At 51.7% G+C, this 12,085-nt stretch overlaps 1 protein-coding gene across 14 annotated transcripts in view; it reads right to left on the bottom strand.

Moving 5' to 3' along the window:
* Window positions 1-12,085, bottom strand: part of POMT1 (protein O-mannosyltransferase 1) — a 22,442-nt gene extending 10,357 nt beyond the window's left edge. Inside the window, exons 1-12 of one of the 14 annotated variants that reach the window (XM_035260811.3) lie at window positions 11,957-12,085; window positions 10,541-10,692; window positions 8,979-9,085; window positions 8,744-8,794; window positions 7,679-7,825; window positions 6,360-6,471; window positions 5,266-5,331; window positions 5,082-5,175; window positions 4,671-4,826; window positions 3,635-3,765; window positions 2,981-3,076; window positions 1,505-1,597 (exon numbers count right to left, since the gene is read on the bottom strand). In XM_035260811.3, coding sequence (XP_035116702.1) covers window positions 1,505-1,597; window positions 2,981-3,076; window positions 3,635-3,765; window positions 4,671-4,826; window positions 5,082-5,175; window positions 5,266-5,331; window positions 6,360-6,471; window positions 7,679-7,825; window positions 8,744-8,794; window positions 8,979-9,085; window positions 10,541-10,662 — 1,175 coding nt within the window. In that variant the 5' untranslated portion in view covers window positions 10,663-10,692; window positions 11,957-12,085. Of the gene's footprint in view, window positions 1-1,504; window positions 1,598-2,980; window positions 3,077-3,634; window positions 3,766-4,670; window positions 4,827-5,081; window positions 5,176-5,265; window positions 5,332-6,359; window positions 6,472-7,678; window positions 7,826-8,743; window positions 8,795-8,978; window positions 9,086-10,540; window positions 10,693-11,690; window positions 11,828-11,956 lie in introns of those variants that run through there. The other 13 variants (XM_078330165.1, XM_078330118.1, XM_078330130.1 and 10 more) reach the window with 13 other exon arrangements.

Genomic DNA, 12,085 nt, shown 5'->3' with positions numbered 1-12,085 from the left:
TCAGCCTCCCAAGTAGCTGGGATGACAAGCAGGTGCCACCACACCTAGCTGATTTATGTATTTTTTTGTAGGGACAGGGCTTCACCACGTTGGCCAGGCTGATCTTGAACTCCTGACCCCAAGTGATCTGCCCATTTTGGCCTCCCAAAGTGCTGGGAATACAGGTGTGAGCCACCGAGCCCGGCCAGGAACACCCACTTCCTCTTAATCCACACACTCAGTAGCCATGTTGTAACCGCACCAAGCACCTGGCACTGTCTAGGAATAGCCACCCAGCTGTGAACAAGACGAGGCCCTCACAGCCCTCTGGGAAATAGCCATCGTGCTGGTGGGCAGAGCGTGCAGCTGTAGGAGTGCCACTAGTAAAACAAATAGGGGACAGCACCCAGGAGACGCTTTTTGATACAGTGACATCCCAGCAGACCCCTACATAGAGTGGGCCATGGAGGGGCCAAGTCCAAGAACATTTCCACAGAGGGAGCAAGTGTGAAGGCCCAGGCGGGGGGCTGTGGGTGGTCATTTCAGGGCTGAGGGGGAGCCAGAGTGGCAGAGGTGAAGCATGCCAGGGTCTCCAGGGGCCTTGGTGGGAGAACCCAGCGTGACGGGAGTCACCGAGCACAGAGGAGCAACGCGAGCAGGCTGCACATGGTCCCCAGGCTGGCTAGGCTGCTGCGAGGCAGGGAGGTCAGGCCCTAGGAGGTGGGAGTGGAGGGAGAAGGAAGGACCACTGCCCAAGGCTGGTTCTGAAGGCTGAGAAACAGGATCTCACAACGGAATCCATATGCGACGGCAGAGGAGGGGAAAGAGCCAGGTGATGCCTTGGCAACTGGGCCTTTTCCAGGGAGGACCAGAAGAGCCAGAGCCCGTGACTGCCCCTGTGGAGCTGGGAGTCATGGAGCTTGAGGTGAGCCCTGGGCAGCCAGGTAGAGGTGCAGGACGGGCAGCCCTGGGACTGGGGCTGAGCAGAGGCGGCAAGGCCAGAGACTGAGAGTAGCGGAGGAAGAGGCGGCGGTGGAGAGGGCAGCCAGGGAGGGAGGATGAGGGTGTGAGCTACGGTGCCCAGCGCCGTGGTAAGGCAAGTTGGACAAAAACGAAGGAGCAACAGGGAAGGCTTCGAGGCTCCACTCATGCCCAAACTTCTAGGCCTCTTGAACTCACTCATACTTGAAACTTCACCACTTTATGGAGGAGTGCCCAAACCCCATTCTCTGCATAGAAAGCACGTCGACATTTGCAGCCCATCCTTGCCCACTCATCCACGGACCTCTAGCTCTCCCAGGATGGGTCGTGTCTCCCGGAGCCTCTGCTTCCTCTTAACCCCCTCCCTTCCGCGCCAGGTCTGGTTCCCCTTCTGGCATCAAAATGTAGGTCTAAGAGCTACTACACATGCAGGTGAGGGGGAGACAGGAGGCAGTGGCCCAAAGCAGGGCTCACATTTTGCTCTGAACAGAGAACCACATGGGAAACCCACAGATGCAGGCGAGCCAATAGTGGGCACACTCACGTGTTCAGGGAGCGGGCGGTCATGCCGTGGACTAGCTGCACCATGTCCCCATGCCGCACGGGTCTCAGGGGGCTGCTCACCACCAGCTGGTGCCTGAAGATGCAGTGCTGTCAGGACCACGCAGAGCTGGTACCCTCAAGGTAACGTCTGCCCCAGAGGGCATGAGCTCTGAATTCTCGTGGCTGAGGCCGCCTCCCAACCTGAGTGCCCCATGCAAGGGGAACACAGGAAACCAAAGCACAGACACTGATCGAGCCCTTTTCTAAAACCAAAGGTCACTTTCCAAATGTGACTCCACCTGCAGTCATCACCCCTGCATTGCTCTGAATTTCTCTACAAACACCACAGTAACAAATGTAGCAGGACCACCAAGGAATCCTGAAGGCCATTCCACCCATCAAAGTGTATGAGGGGGCCAGGCAGTGGCTCACACCTGCAATTCTAGCACTTTGGGAGGCTGAGGAGGGCAGATCACCTGAGGTCAGGAGTTTAAAACCAGCCTGGCCAACATGGTGAAACCCGTCTCTACTGAAAATACAAAAATTCCCCGGGCATGGTGGTGGTCCTGCAGTCCCAGCAACTCGGGAGGTTGAGGCAGGAGAATCGCTTGAACTGGGAGGCAGAGGTTGCATTGACCCAAGATCACTCCACTGCACTCCAGGCTGGGTGACAGAGCTAGACTTTGTCTCAAAAGAAAAAAAGAAGCCCACTTGGGCTGCAGGTGCTTGAGGTGGGCAGGCAGCAATGGGAGGATGCCATCGAGAGACGGTGACCAGGATGGCTGGAAACCTTGTTTGGGGGCAGAATTCACAGGATGGATGTGGGAGGGAGTGAAAGCAAGGGGCGCCTCTAGCTGGGGTCTGTGCAATGATGCCACTTTTGCAGGAGGGGAGTTCTTTTTTTTTGAGATGCAGTTTCGCTCTTGTTACCCAGGCTGGAATGCAATGGCACGATCTCAGCTCACTGCAACCTCCGCCTTCTGGGTTCAAGCAATTCTCCTGCCTCAGCCTCCCGAGTAGCTGCGACTACAGGCGTGCACCACCATGCCCAGCTAATTTTTTTGTATTTTTAGTAGAAACGGGGTTTCACTTTGTTGACCAGGATAGTCTCAATCTCTTGACCTCATGATCCACCCACCTCGGCCTCCCAGAGTGCTGGGATTATAGGCATGAGCCATTGCGCCCGGCCGAGTTCTTTTTTTTTTTTGAGGAAGGGAGGGGGAGGTGGGAAAGGGCAGTTCGGGGCATCGAGGCTCACCTGGAACCTCCTCAGAGCACCTACTGAACAGGCTGCTCACTCAGGGTCTAATGATCTACTCCCCTGACCCTAGACTTAGCACTGAGCTGGCATTCAAGGCCATGACGGTGACTGGAGTCAGTGAGGGAGGGAAGAAGGGGGTCCAGGACAGTGTCCCAGGGTCTCACTGGCCAGGCCAGCAGGTGAGCTCTGCTCTGGAGTCACAGCACCTGCACTCACCTCCTGGGATCCTTTACAATCCACCAGTTATTGACGTCTTTGAAGGGGTAACAGGTCACCTGCTGCTGGTGGGAGCTGCCTCGGCCGTTCTCATATCTGTGTGAGGTCAACAAAGAGCTGTGTCTGGCCCAGGCGGTGGCTCATGCCTGTAATCACGGCACTCTGGGAGGCTGGGTGGGAGAACTGTTTGAGCCCAGGAGTTTGAGACCAGCCCAGGCAACATAGTGAGACCCCATCTCTATTCGTGAAAAAAAGAAATGTATCTGGAAGTGGGTCATCAATCAGGCCCACAGGTCTTTCTCCTTAAGTTTCTGCAAAGGGAAGCAGATTTCAACAAACACTACGCAAGTGTTTCAGGGAAAATGAAGACACCACAAGGAGCCAAAATCAGATGATTTAGGCAGGCAGCACAGAGATCAGCCACAGCCACGGAGCTGGGGCCCACCCTGAGCCCTGCCACATGCCAAGTCCCCTCGTGGTTCCCAGCAACACCCGGGAACACGAAGCTCACTGGCAATGGGCACCTGGGCAGCTCAACTTCCTTCTGTCCTGTAAACAAACTTCCTCAAAGAAATGGAAAATTGCTAAGATAAGAAATCTATGGGCAAATAACGTCTTTAATCATCTTCAGAGTAAAACAATCACTTTTCTTACATCATGGGGTAGGTGTTCTGGTGGGAGTGAAGCCAGCATGGCACTGGTTTGCCAAAGACGCTCCTCAGAGTGACCTGGGACCCAAAGGCCACCTCCAGCGGCTGGCCCTGGGTGATCCGAGCTAGTCCTCCCTGAGACAGAAGCAAAAGGTTGGTGACTGAGACAGAAAACATAATGGCCCTAAGCCAGGCTTCCCGATGGCCACTCCTCCCTTGATGTTCAAGGCAGTGGCCATTCTTGTAATAGCGGTAATGATCTACCATTTAATCATGTCACGTTACATTACAGAACCATAATTAGCACTAAGACTGATCAAATGCTGCCTCTGGGTCAAGCGCTCAGTTCAGCCTTCCATGTGCACCCTATTCAGCTCTTATAAACATCCTGTGAGGTAGAGCAATGATGACGTCTGTCTAAGAGATGAGAAAACCAAGACTGGGGCGAGCTAAACCACTTGCTGAAACACGCATCACTAGAGCACTGGCTGTGCAGGCTGGGCCGACTTCAGGAATCAGAGTCCTGACGGCCTTCACTGACACCTTCGAGCACTGCTGCAAGGTTCACAGGAATGAAGTTGAGTGTGGCCCTTAAGGCAGGTCAAACTGCCCAGGGTTTGTAGGACTTGACTTTAAAATGCTCCTAGGTGCCAGGCGCAGTGGCTCACTTTGGGAGGCTAAGGCAGGTGGATCACTTAAGGTCAGGAGATGCAGACCAGTCTGGCCAACATGGTGAAACACCATCTCTACTAAAAATACAAAAAATTAGCTGGTTGTGGTTGCAGGCGCTTGTAATCCCAGCTACGTGGGAGACTGAGGCAGGAGGCTTGCTTGAATCTAGGAGGCGGAGTTTGGGTGACAGAGAAAGACTCTGCTGCCACCTGCCACCCCTGCCCTTGCAATAAAAAAAAAAAAAGAAACACTGACGTGGATTCCTCATTTCTTGATTCAAGTGCTAATATGCACTGGATGTGTTCATAAGAAAACTCTGGGCCCACTATCATCTTCCTTCTCAAGTGGCCACAATGCCCACTGCTCACCTCTAAGCTGGCCTGGAAGGCACTGGACATAATTTGGTCGTGGGGCCCAGAGCGGAAGAGCAGAATCAAGTGGACGTAGAAAAACAGTAAGTACAGGACGGCCGGGATGACCAGCAAAGCCACTGCTCGGGCGAGCAAGTGACAGAACACACGGACCTGCCAGAGATTCACGGAAAAGTCATGTTCTACTACATGGAAAGGTGCACCCTCCTCCAGACACTGTGAGCTTAGAAAAAGTGAAACTCCAGGCTCCCATACAGAGGCACCTGCAGAAGCCGACAGGTGAGGCTGCCCAGGCCTGCCTGCTTCTGAAGCATGGGGGAGTTGAGTCTTTTCACCAAGTACCCGCTGCACCATCCCCATCTGCCCCACACAAGCTGGCCTAACGCAGCACTCCACATCAGCACCTACATTGGACAAAGTCTGGTCTCCAATCAGGTGCCAGGCATGGACGGCTGCGACAACCAGCATGAGCATGTACGTGAACACACCCATGTACTTGATGCTGCAAAGACATGATTGAATTGGAGTTAACATGAGACAGGAAACACGAGGAGGAAGAACACACCACCCATGACCAGAGGCTCAAACTCACCCCACCGCACAGGAACAAGCGACTCCTGTCAGTGTCAGCCAGAACCACCAGCTCAGAGAAAAAGGGCTGGAATAAAAACAGAGCAGATGGAGATAGGAATCATTCAGACACCACTATTTCTTTCTTTCTTTCTTTTTTTTTTTTTTTTTTTTTTTTTGAGACAGAGTCTTGCTCTGTCACCCAGGCTGGAGTGCAATGGCGTGATCTCGGCTCACTGCAACCTCCACCTCCCAGGTTCAAGTGATTCTCCTGCCTCAGCTTCCTGACTAGCTGGGATTACAGGCATGTGCTACCACACCCGGCCAATGTTTTGGATTTTTAGTAGAGATGGGGTTTCACAGTGTTAACCAGGATGGTCTCAATTTCCTGACCTTGTGATCTGCCTGTCTCGGCCTCCCAAAGTGCTGGGATTACAGGTGTGAGCCACTGTGCTCAGCCCAGACACTATTACCAAAAGGCTACAGAAGCTCCACATTCCTCAGAGAAATCTTTCTGGGTCAGCTGGCTGTGCTGAGCCCCAAGAGCAATAAGAAAGAATTCCCATCTCCCAAAGTATCTGTCCCAGCAGGATTTTTCTTTTTGCTCAAAAAATTTTGTCCAGTTAGTTTAAATTATAGAAAAATGAGGATGCATTTTTGAAGTCACAAGCCAGGGCCCAACCCTCAAAAAACTAGGGGACCAAAAAATATTTAGTGCTGGGCGCGGAGGTTCACAGTTGTAATCCCAGCACTTTGGGAGGCTGAGGCGGGTGGATCACCTGTTGTCAGAGTCCGAGACCAGCCTGGCCGATATGGTGAAACCCAGTCTCTACTAAAACACAAAAATTAGCCAGGTACAGTGGCGCATGCCTATAATCCCAGCTACTCGGGAGGCTGAGGCTGGACAATCAATTGAACCTGGGATTTGAGGGTTGCAGTGAGCCGAGAGCCGAGATTATACCATCGCACTCCAGCCGGGGTGACAGAGACTCTGTCTCAAAAACAATTGAGCAAGCAACTCCTCAAATTGAAAAGGCACCAGACCACCTCAGGTCAACAAACCACCCAGATTCTCTGTTCTCATTGACTAGGAAGATAGATACCCGTTTTCCATACCTCTGCTTTTGGCAGTTGAAGAACTTCAGGTAGGACAACACGGCCAATAGATTAAAAAATATTAACACTGATTCCAAGAGCATTAGCCTTGACTGCGTGATGAGAGCATTCTCTGTTACAAAGAGGAAATACGTGTCAACCTTAAGGTAGCAAGGACAAATGTATAAAGATGAAAAATATTTACGAAAAAAGGTAGACTTCAGAAGTAATATGACCGTGTAGGGCTGCTGTGAATGTGAAAACAGAGCCTTTCACAGTCATCACCTAATACACAACATCTCTTTTTCTCCTGTGTGTGTGTGTGTTTGACTCAGGGTCTTGCTTTGTTTCCCAGGCTGGAGTGCAGTGGCACGATCATGGCTCACTGCAGCCTTGACTACCTGGGCTCAAGGGATCCTCCTGCCTCAGGCTCCTGAGTAGCTGGGATTACAGGCTCATGCCACCACACCTGGCTAATTTTTAAAATTTTTATTGTTTTATTTTTTGAGACGGAGTATTGCTCTGTTGTCCAGGCTGGAGGGCAGTGGTGCAGTCTCAGCTCACTGTAACCTCTACCTCCCGGGTTCAAGTGACTCTCCTGCCTCAGCCTCCTAACTAGCTGGTATTATAGGCACCTGCCACCAGGCCCAGCTAATTTTCTGTATTTTTAGTAGAGCCAGGGTTTCACCATGTTGGCCAGGCTGGTCTTAAACTCCTGACCTCGTAATCTGCCCACCTGGGCCTCCCAAAGTGCTGGGATTATATGCATGAGCCACTGCACCCAGCCCTTTTATTTTTTGTAGAGACACAGTCTCACTATCTTGCCTAGGCTGGTCTGAAACTCCTGGGCTCAAGCAACCCACCTGCCTCAGTCCCCCAACATGCTGGGATCACAGGCGTGAGTCACCTCGCCCAGCCTAATCTAATTTTTCATCTGATTTAATTTCATCTGTTCATAAACATGAGCTGGAAGACCCTCTATGAAGAGAATCCACTGACTCATGAGTCCATCTCTACTGGCCAAAGCCTGGGAGGTGATGGAACAAGGAGAAGTTGCCATTTGGCCACAGGATTGGATGGAGACGGAGGTGCCCACCTATGCATGGACTTTGCCGCATCATGTGGACAGTTTTCTACTACCATAGTCCCGCTGCTGATAACAGTCTGATCCCACAGTTCAGCAATCCCACAGCCACAGGGTTAGCCTCGCAGCGTCAAATCTGGATGAACCAGACGTACTTTCCAGGGCAGCTCGCCCAATAAGCCCATGTGATCTTCTGGGCCAAAGGCTCGGTTCTTCCCTGCATGACAGCAAGAGCAGGTGGGGGCCCAGGTCTTACCAATAAGCATCAACAGAGCAGCTCCCACGGCGGCACAATGAGAAAAGTGGAGCTCCAACACTATCTGGTAGGCCATGGGGACTGACAAGGCCCCAGCGAGCGCCGGCAGCAGGCGCAGAGACCACACAGGCACGTTGCTACTGTATTCTGGAAAAGCAACCACACTGTAGAGCTGACTGCGCTGTGCGCACACCATCTCCATGTGCTGCAGGTGTGTTTGTTTTTTATTTTTTTGAGACAGAGTCTCACACTGCTGCCTGGGCTGGAGTGCAGTGGCATGATCTCAGCTGGCTGCAACCTCCGCCTCCCAGGTTCAAGCGATTCTCCCGCCTCAGCCTCCCAAGTAGCTAGGATTATAGGCACCCACTACCACACCTGGCTAATTTTTTGTATTTTTTTTTTTAGTAGAGATGGGGTTTTATTATTTTGGCCAGGCTGGTCTCAAACTCCTGACTTTGTGATCTGCCAGCCTCAGCCTCCCAAAGTGCAGGGATTATAAGCATGAGCCACCACGCAGGTATGTTTTCACAGAACACCCGGCCTGCAGGTATCTTTTCACATAATGCCATCATGTTCACAGACTCTAATACACACGTTTACAAAACTGGAAACCACATCAGCAGTGGAGTGGGTAAATTATGGGTGAAGGCTTTGAAATTAGCTTTGCACAGGCACGGACCTGATCTCAGGAGGTAAAGGAAGAGTGACTAAGGATTCGAAAATTACCATTTTGCTTGTACATTTACCCTACCTATTTTCAAAAACATTGTAGCAATGTACAAAGTTTACGTGTACAAAGATAATTGCAGTGAGATGCTACATAATACATGTACCAAAAACAAGGGATAAAATAAGGACTGTAAATAAACACTAAGGTTTTTACCAGACTTTTCAAGTCTTTCACTTGCATCCAACCCATTTATTATTTCCTGGACTCAGATTAATAAGGCAGTTTCTGCAGGACTAGGTATAAAAGCGAAAAGAAAAGCCACAGTTGTTAATCCCTGCGAAAGCCATGTCTCCATTCTAAGCTGTGCACATTCATAAGGGAAATGAAACTTTTACCTGCTCCAATTCTGTTCCACAAAAAATTGCCATCGAATCCTCCTAAATAACCTGAAACAGAAGATTAATCAGTAACCATTCTCTTCAGCAAACGTTTTCAGAGTACTGTGGCAGACAATAAACAAGATGCATCAATAATAAGACTGGTTTCTGCCCTTAAGAAATTCACTGATAAGTTTAAATGCATTTCAGGTCCTGACGGGCAGGGGCTACTCTCCTAACTGATGACGCCTACCTCCCAAGGCCAGCACCATGTGGCCAAATGGTGGTCCACTGTCGTCCAAGAAGAAGATTCGTTTCATGTAAAAAGAGATGTACTGCCCATAATATACTTCGTCAAAACTGGGAAAAAAAACCCACACATTGTATTCAATTAGAATCTTAACTGTAAACAAAATGTGAGGATAAATGTCTATGTGTTTCCAAATGACTCTGGGTGGGTGATCAGCAAAGGGTGGATCGTTTGCCCCAATTGTTTCCCAGCCCCAAACATTAAGACACATACAGCATCATCCACCTACAGAGACATGAGAATTCACCAAGCACAGCTGGCACTCAGCATGCCTGCCCCATACAGATTCCGTTTCTCCCACAAATTTGATTTAGGTGGATACTACAAACCAACCTGCTGAAATACCTCCCAGGACACGAGGCTAATCCCTCCTATCCACCCACCTCCGCCCGGGACAGAAGCACATCTGTGGCTAGGGATCAGACCTGATGACCCAATGAAACGGCTGCAAGTATGAAGGGAAAATGTGGGAATCAACTGCAATAACATGTCTTCAATCAGGGAAATGTGAAGATAACCGAGCAATTTATCAGGCATGACAATGGAACCGTGGTTATGTGATTTTTAAGAATTCTCCGCTGGGCGAGGTGGCTCACGCTTGTAATATCAGCACATTGGGAGGCTGAGGCGGGTGGATCACCAGAGGTTAGGAGTTTTGAGACCAGCCTGGCCAACATGGTGGTACCCTATCCCTACTAAAGATAGCAGAATTAGCCAGACGGGTGGCAGGCGCCTGTAATCCCAGTTACTCAGAAGGCTGAGGCAGGAGAATTGCTTGAAACCAGCAGGTGGAGGTTACAGTGAGCTGAGATCGCACCATTGCACTACTGCCTAGGTGGCAGAGCAAGACTCTGTCTCAAAAAAAGAAAAAAAAAAAAAAAAGAATCCTCATCTTTTGCAGATACACTGAATTATCTATGAATACAATATGTCTAGGATTTGCTTCAGAGTTCCACTGCAGGGAGGGGTTGGCTGTGAACCGATACAGGTGAAGCTGGGTAATGAATACATTGGTGTCTATGGAGGGGCATTCATTATACTCACCTCCCTGCTTTTGCATATGTTTGACATATTCCATAATAGAAAGTTAAACAAACAAGAACACGCATTAATCAGTTAACAAACAGCCCTTCGATACTAACAGCAGCCATTTCCTATTATGACAAAAACACATTCTGAGTGCTGTCAACAGTGAAGACTCACTTCCAAATCCATCAGTCCTCTGCCATCCAGACTTTAACACTGTTATCTAAGGCTGGCAACCAGATATTCCTCTACCACACCATCCAATGGGCCAGATTTCACCTGCCACAGACCCAGAAGGCAAGACCTAAATACTCTGCTGGGGCTGTCCTGGGGACAGACTGGTCTCTCCTCTCACTGCCAAAAACATCTATCACCAAGAAGCCAGGATTTCACTTTCCTATTTATGCTATTCAGTAAGGCCCCTCCTGTCACAAAGTACAATTTTCAATTCACACTGGGAATTTAGTCATTTTGCTTACACCACGGCCCGCGGGTAGGTGAGCTGCCACAGCCGGCTCAGTAACCCCATCCCAGTCAGGGCCACAAGGTGCAAATTGATGTCGGCAGTCACCACTACAGGGCGCTTCAAAAATCCCCACATCTTGTAGAAAAGCAGGCTCAGGTAGATGCCCTAGAAAAGAAGGGAGGCACCGTGGTCAATGAGGGCTCACAGGAAGCTACAGAAGGAATCCGAAGCCCCCGGCTCCCAGATGCACAGAGGGAACCACAGCACAGCCAGGCTGCTGAGAAAGGCAGTTGTTCATGGAGCCTCAGTTCAGGTAGACATATGGGGTGAGGGGCACTACCAGTGAACTCGGGTGGGACTTCAGGGATCTCAGGACTGGACATTCACTCCCTTCAACAACTCATTCCTGCTGAGAAAGGCAGGGATAAAACCTGCTGAGAACGTCCTGGGAGCAAGAACACTGCTAAGGAATGCCAGTCTTTCTCCCCTCCCTCCCCAACGACCAGGAGCTCACACGGTGCCGACGGCTCCCCGACCCTGAGCAGCTCCTGGGTGCCATCTCAGCTGCTTATGCCCAGGGACCTCAACCCGCCCGAGCCTCAGGGCCTTCTCATCTCTCCTTAAGGATGAATCTGCCCCCAGCGCCTCCCGGCCTTCTCTCCCAGGGGCACATCACCCCGAGGGTGTTCCCTTTCTTGCCTGGAGGGTGCATTTGCAGTCTGAGCCCCCCTTTCTCACCTGGAGGGTACATTTGCACTCTGAGCCCCCCTTTCTCACCTGGAGGGTGCATTTTCACTCTGAGCCCCCCTTTCTCACCTGGAGGATGCATTTGCACTCTGAGTCCCCCTTTCTCGCTTAGAGGGTGCATTTTCATCCTGAGCCCCCAAGTTCTCCTCCAGGCTTCATCTTCCCTTGAGCTCTGCTTCTTTTGAAGCTGCATCAGCCTTGGGGTCCCAGTCTCACAACACAGCTGCATCTGGCCGCTGGCACCCCGCTGACATCCCCAGGCCCCATCTACCCTGGACGAGCTCTGGCTCTTCCCTCCCTGAGCTGCATCTGCCCTGAGCACCTTCCTCCCAAGAGGACCAGCCGTCCTGGAAGTGCCTACTCCCCCCTTGCAGACCGCACCTCCCTGGCCGGCCCTTCTTCCCCACAGGCCATACCGGTCCCTGCCACCACTCCGGAGGCTGCACCCGGGGCACGCCCCTCCTCCCTAGTGCTGCACATGCCGCGGAGTTCTTACTACGGGGCTCGGTCGGCCCCTGACGCCTCACTTGCAAGGGTGAGGGCGCCGAACCCCGCCCACGGCTCCGGCAACACGGGGACGCCCCTGGCCCCAGCCTGTCCGCAGGCCGCTCACCCGCGTCACGCACTGATGGACTCCCCCGAGTGCGGGCTGGGCCCTCATCCCCGGTGTCCCTAAACGTACCCGCGTTTCTCCGAGTCCAGGCAGAGCCGCGAAAGACTCATGGCAAGGCCTCGGAATCGCCGGACTGGGCCGACGGCTGGGAGCAAGGCGCTTCGGCACTCCGCACCGCCCACCGCCCTCTCGACGTTC

The sequence above is a fragment of the Callithrix jacchus genome, chromosome 1, assembly GCF_049354715.1.
Source record: "Callithrix jacchus isolate 240 chromosome 1, calJac240_pri, whole genome shotgun sequence".
Classification (NCBI taxonomy): Eukaryota; Metazoa; Chordata; class Mammalia; order Primates; family Cebidae; genus Callithrix; species Callithrix jacchus.
This window is presented reverse-complemented; position numbering and strand designations above follow the sequence as displayed.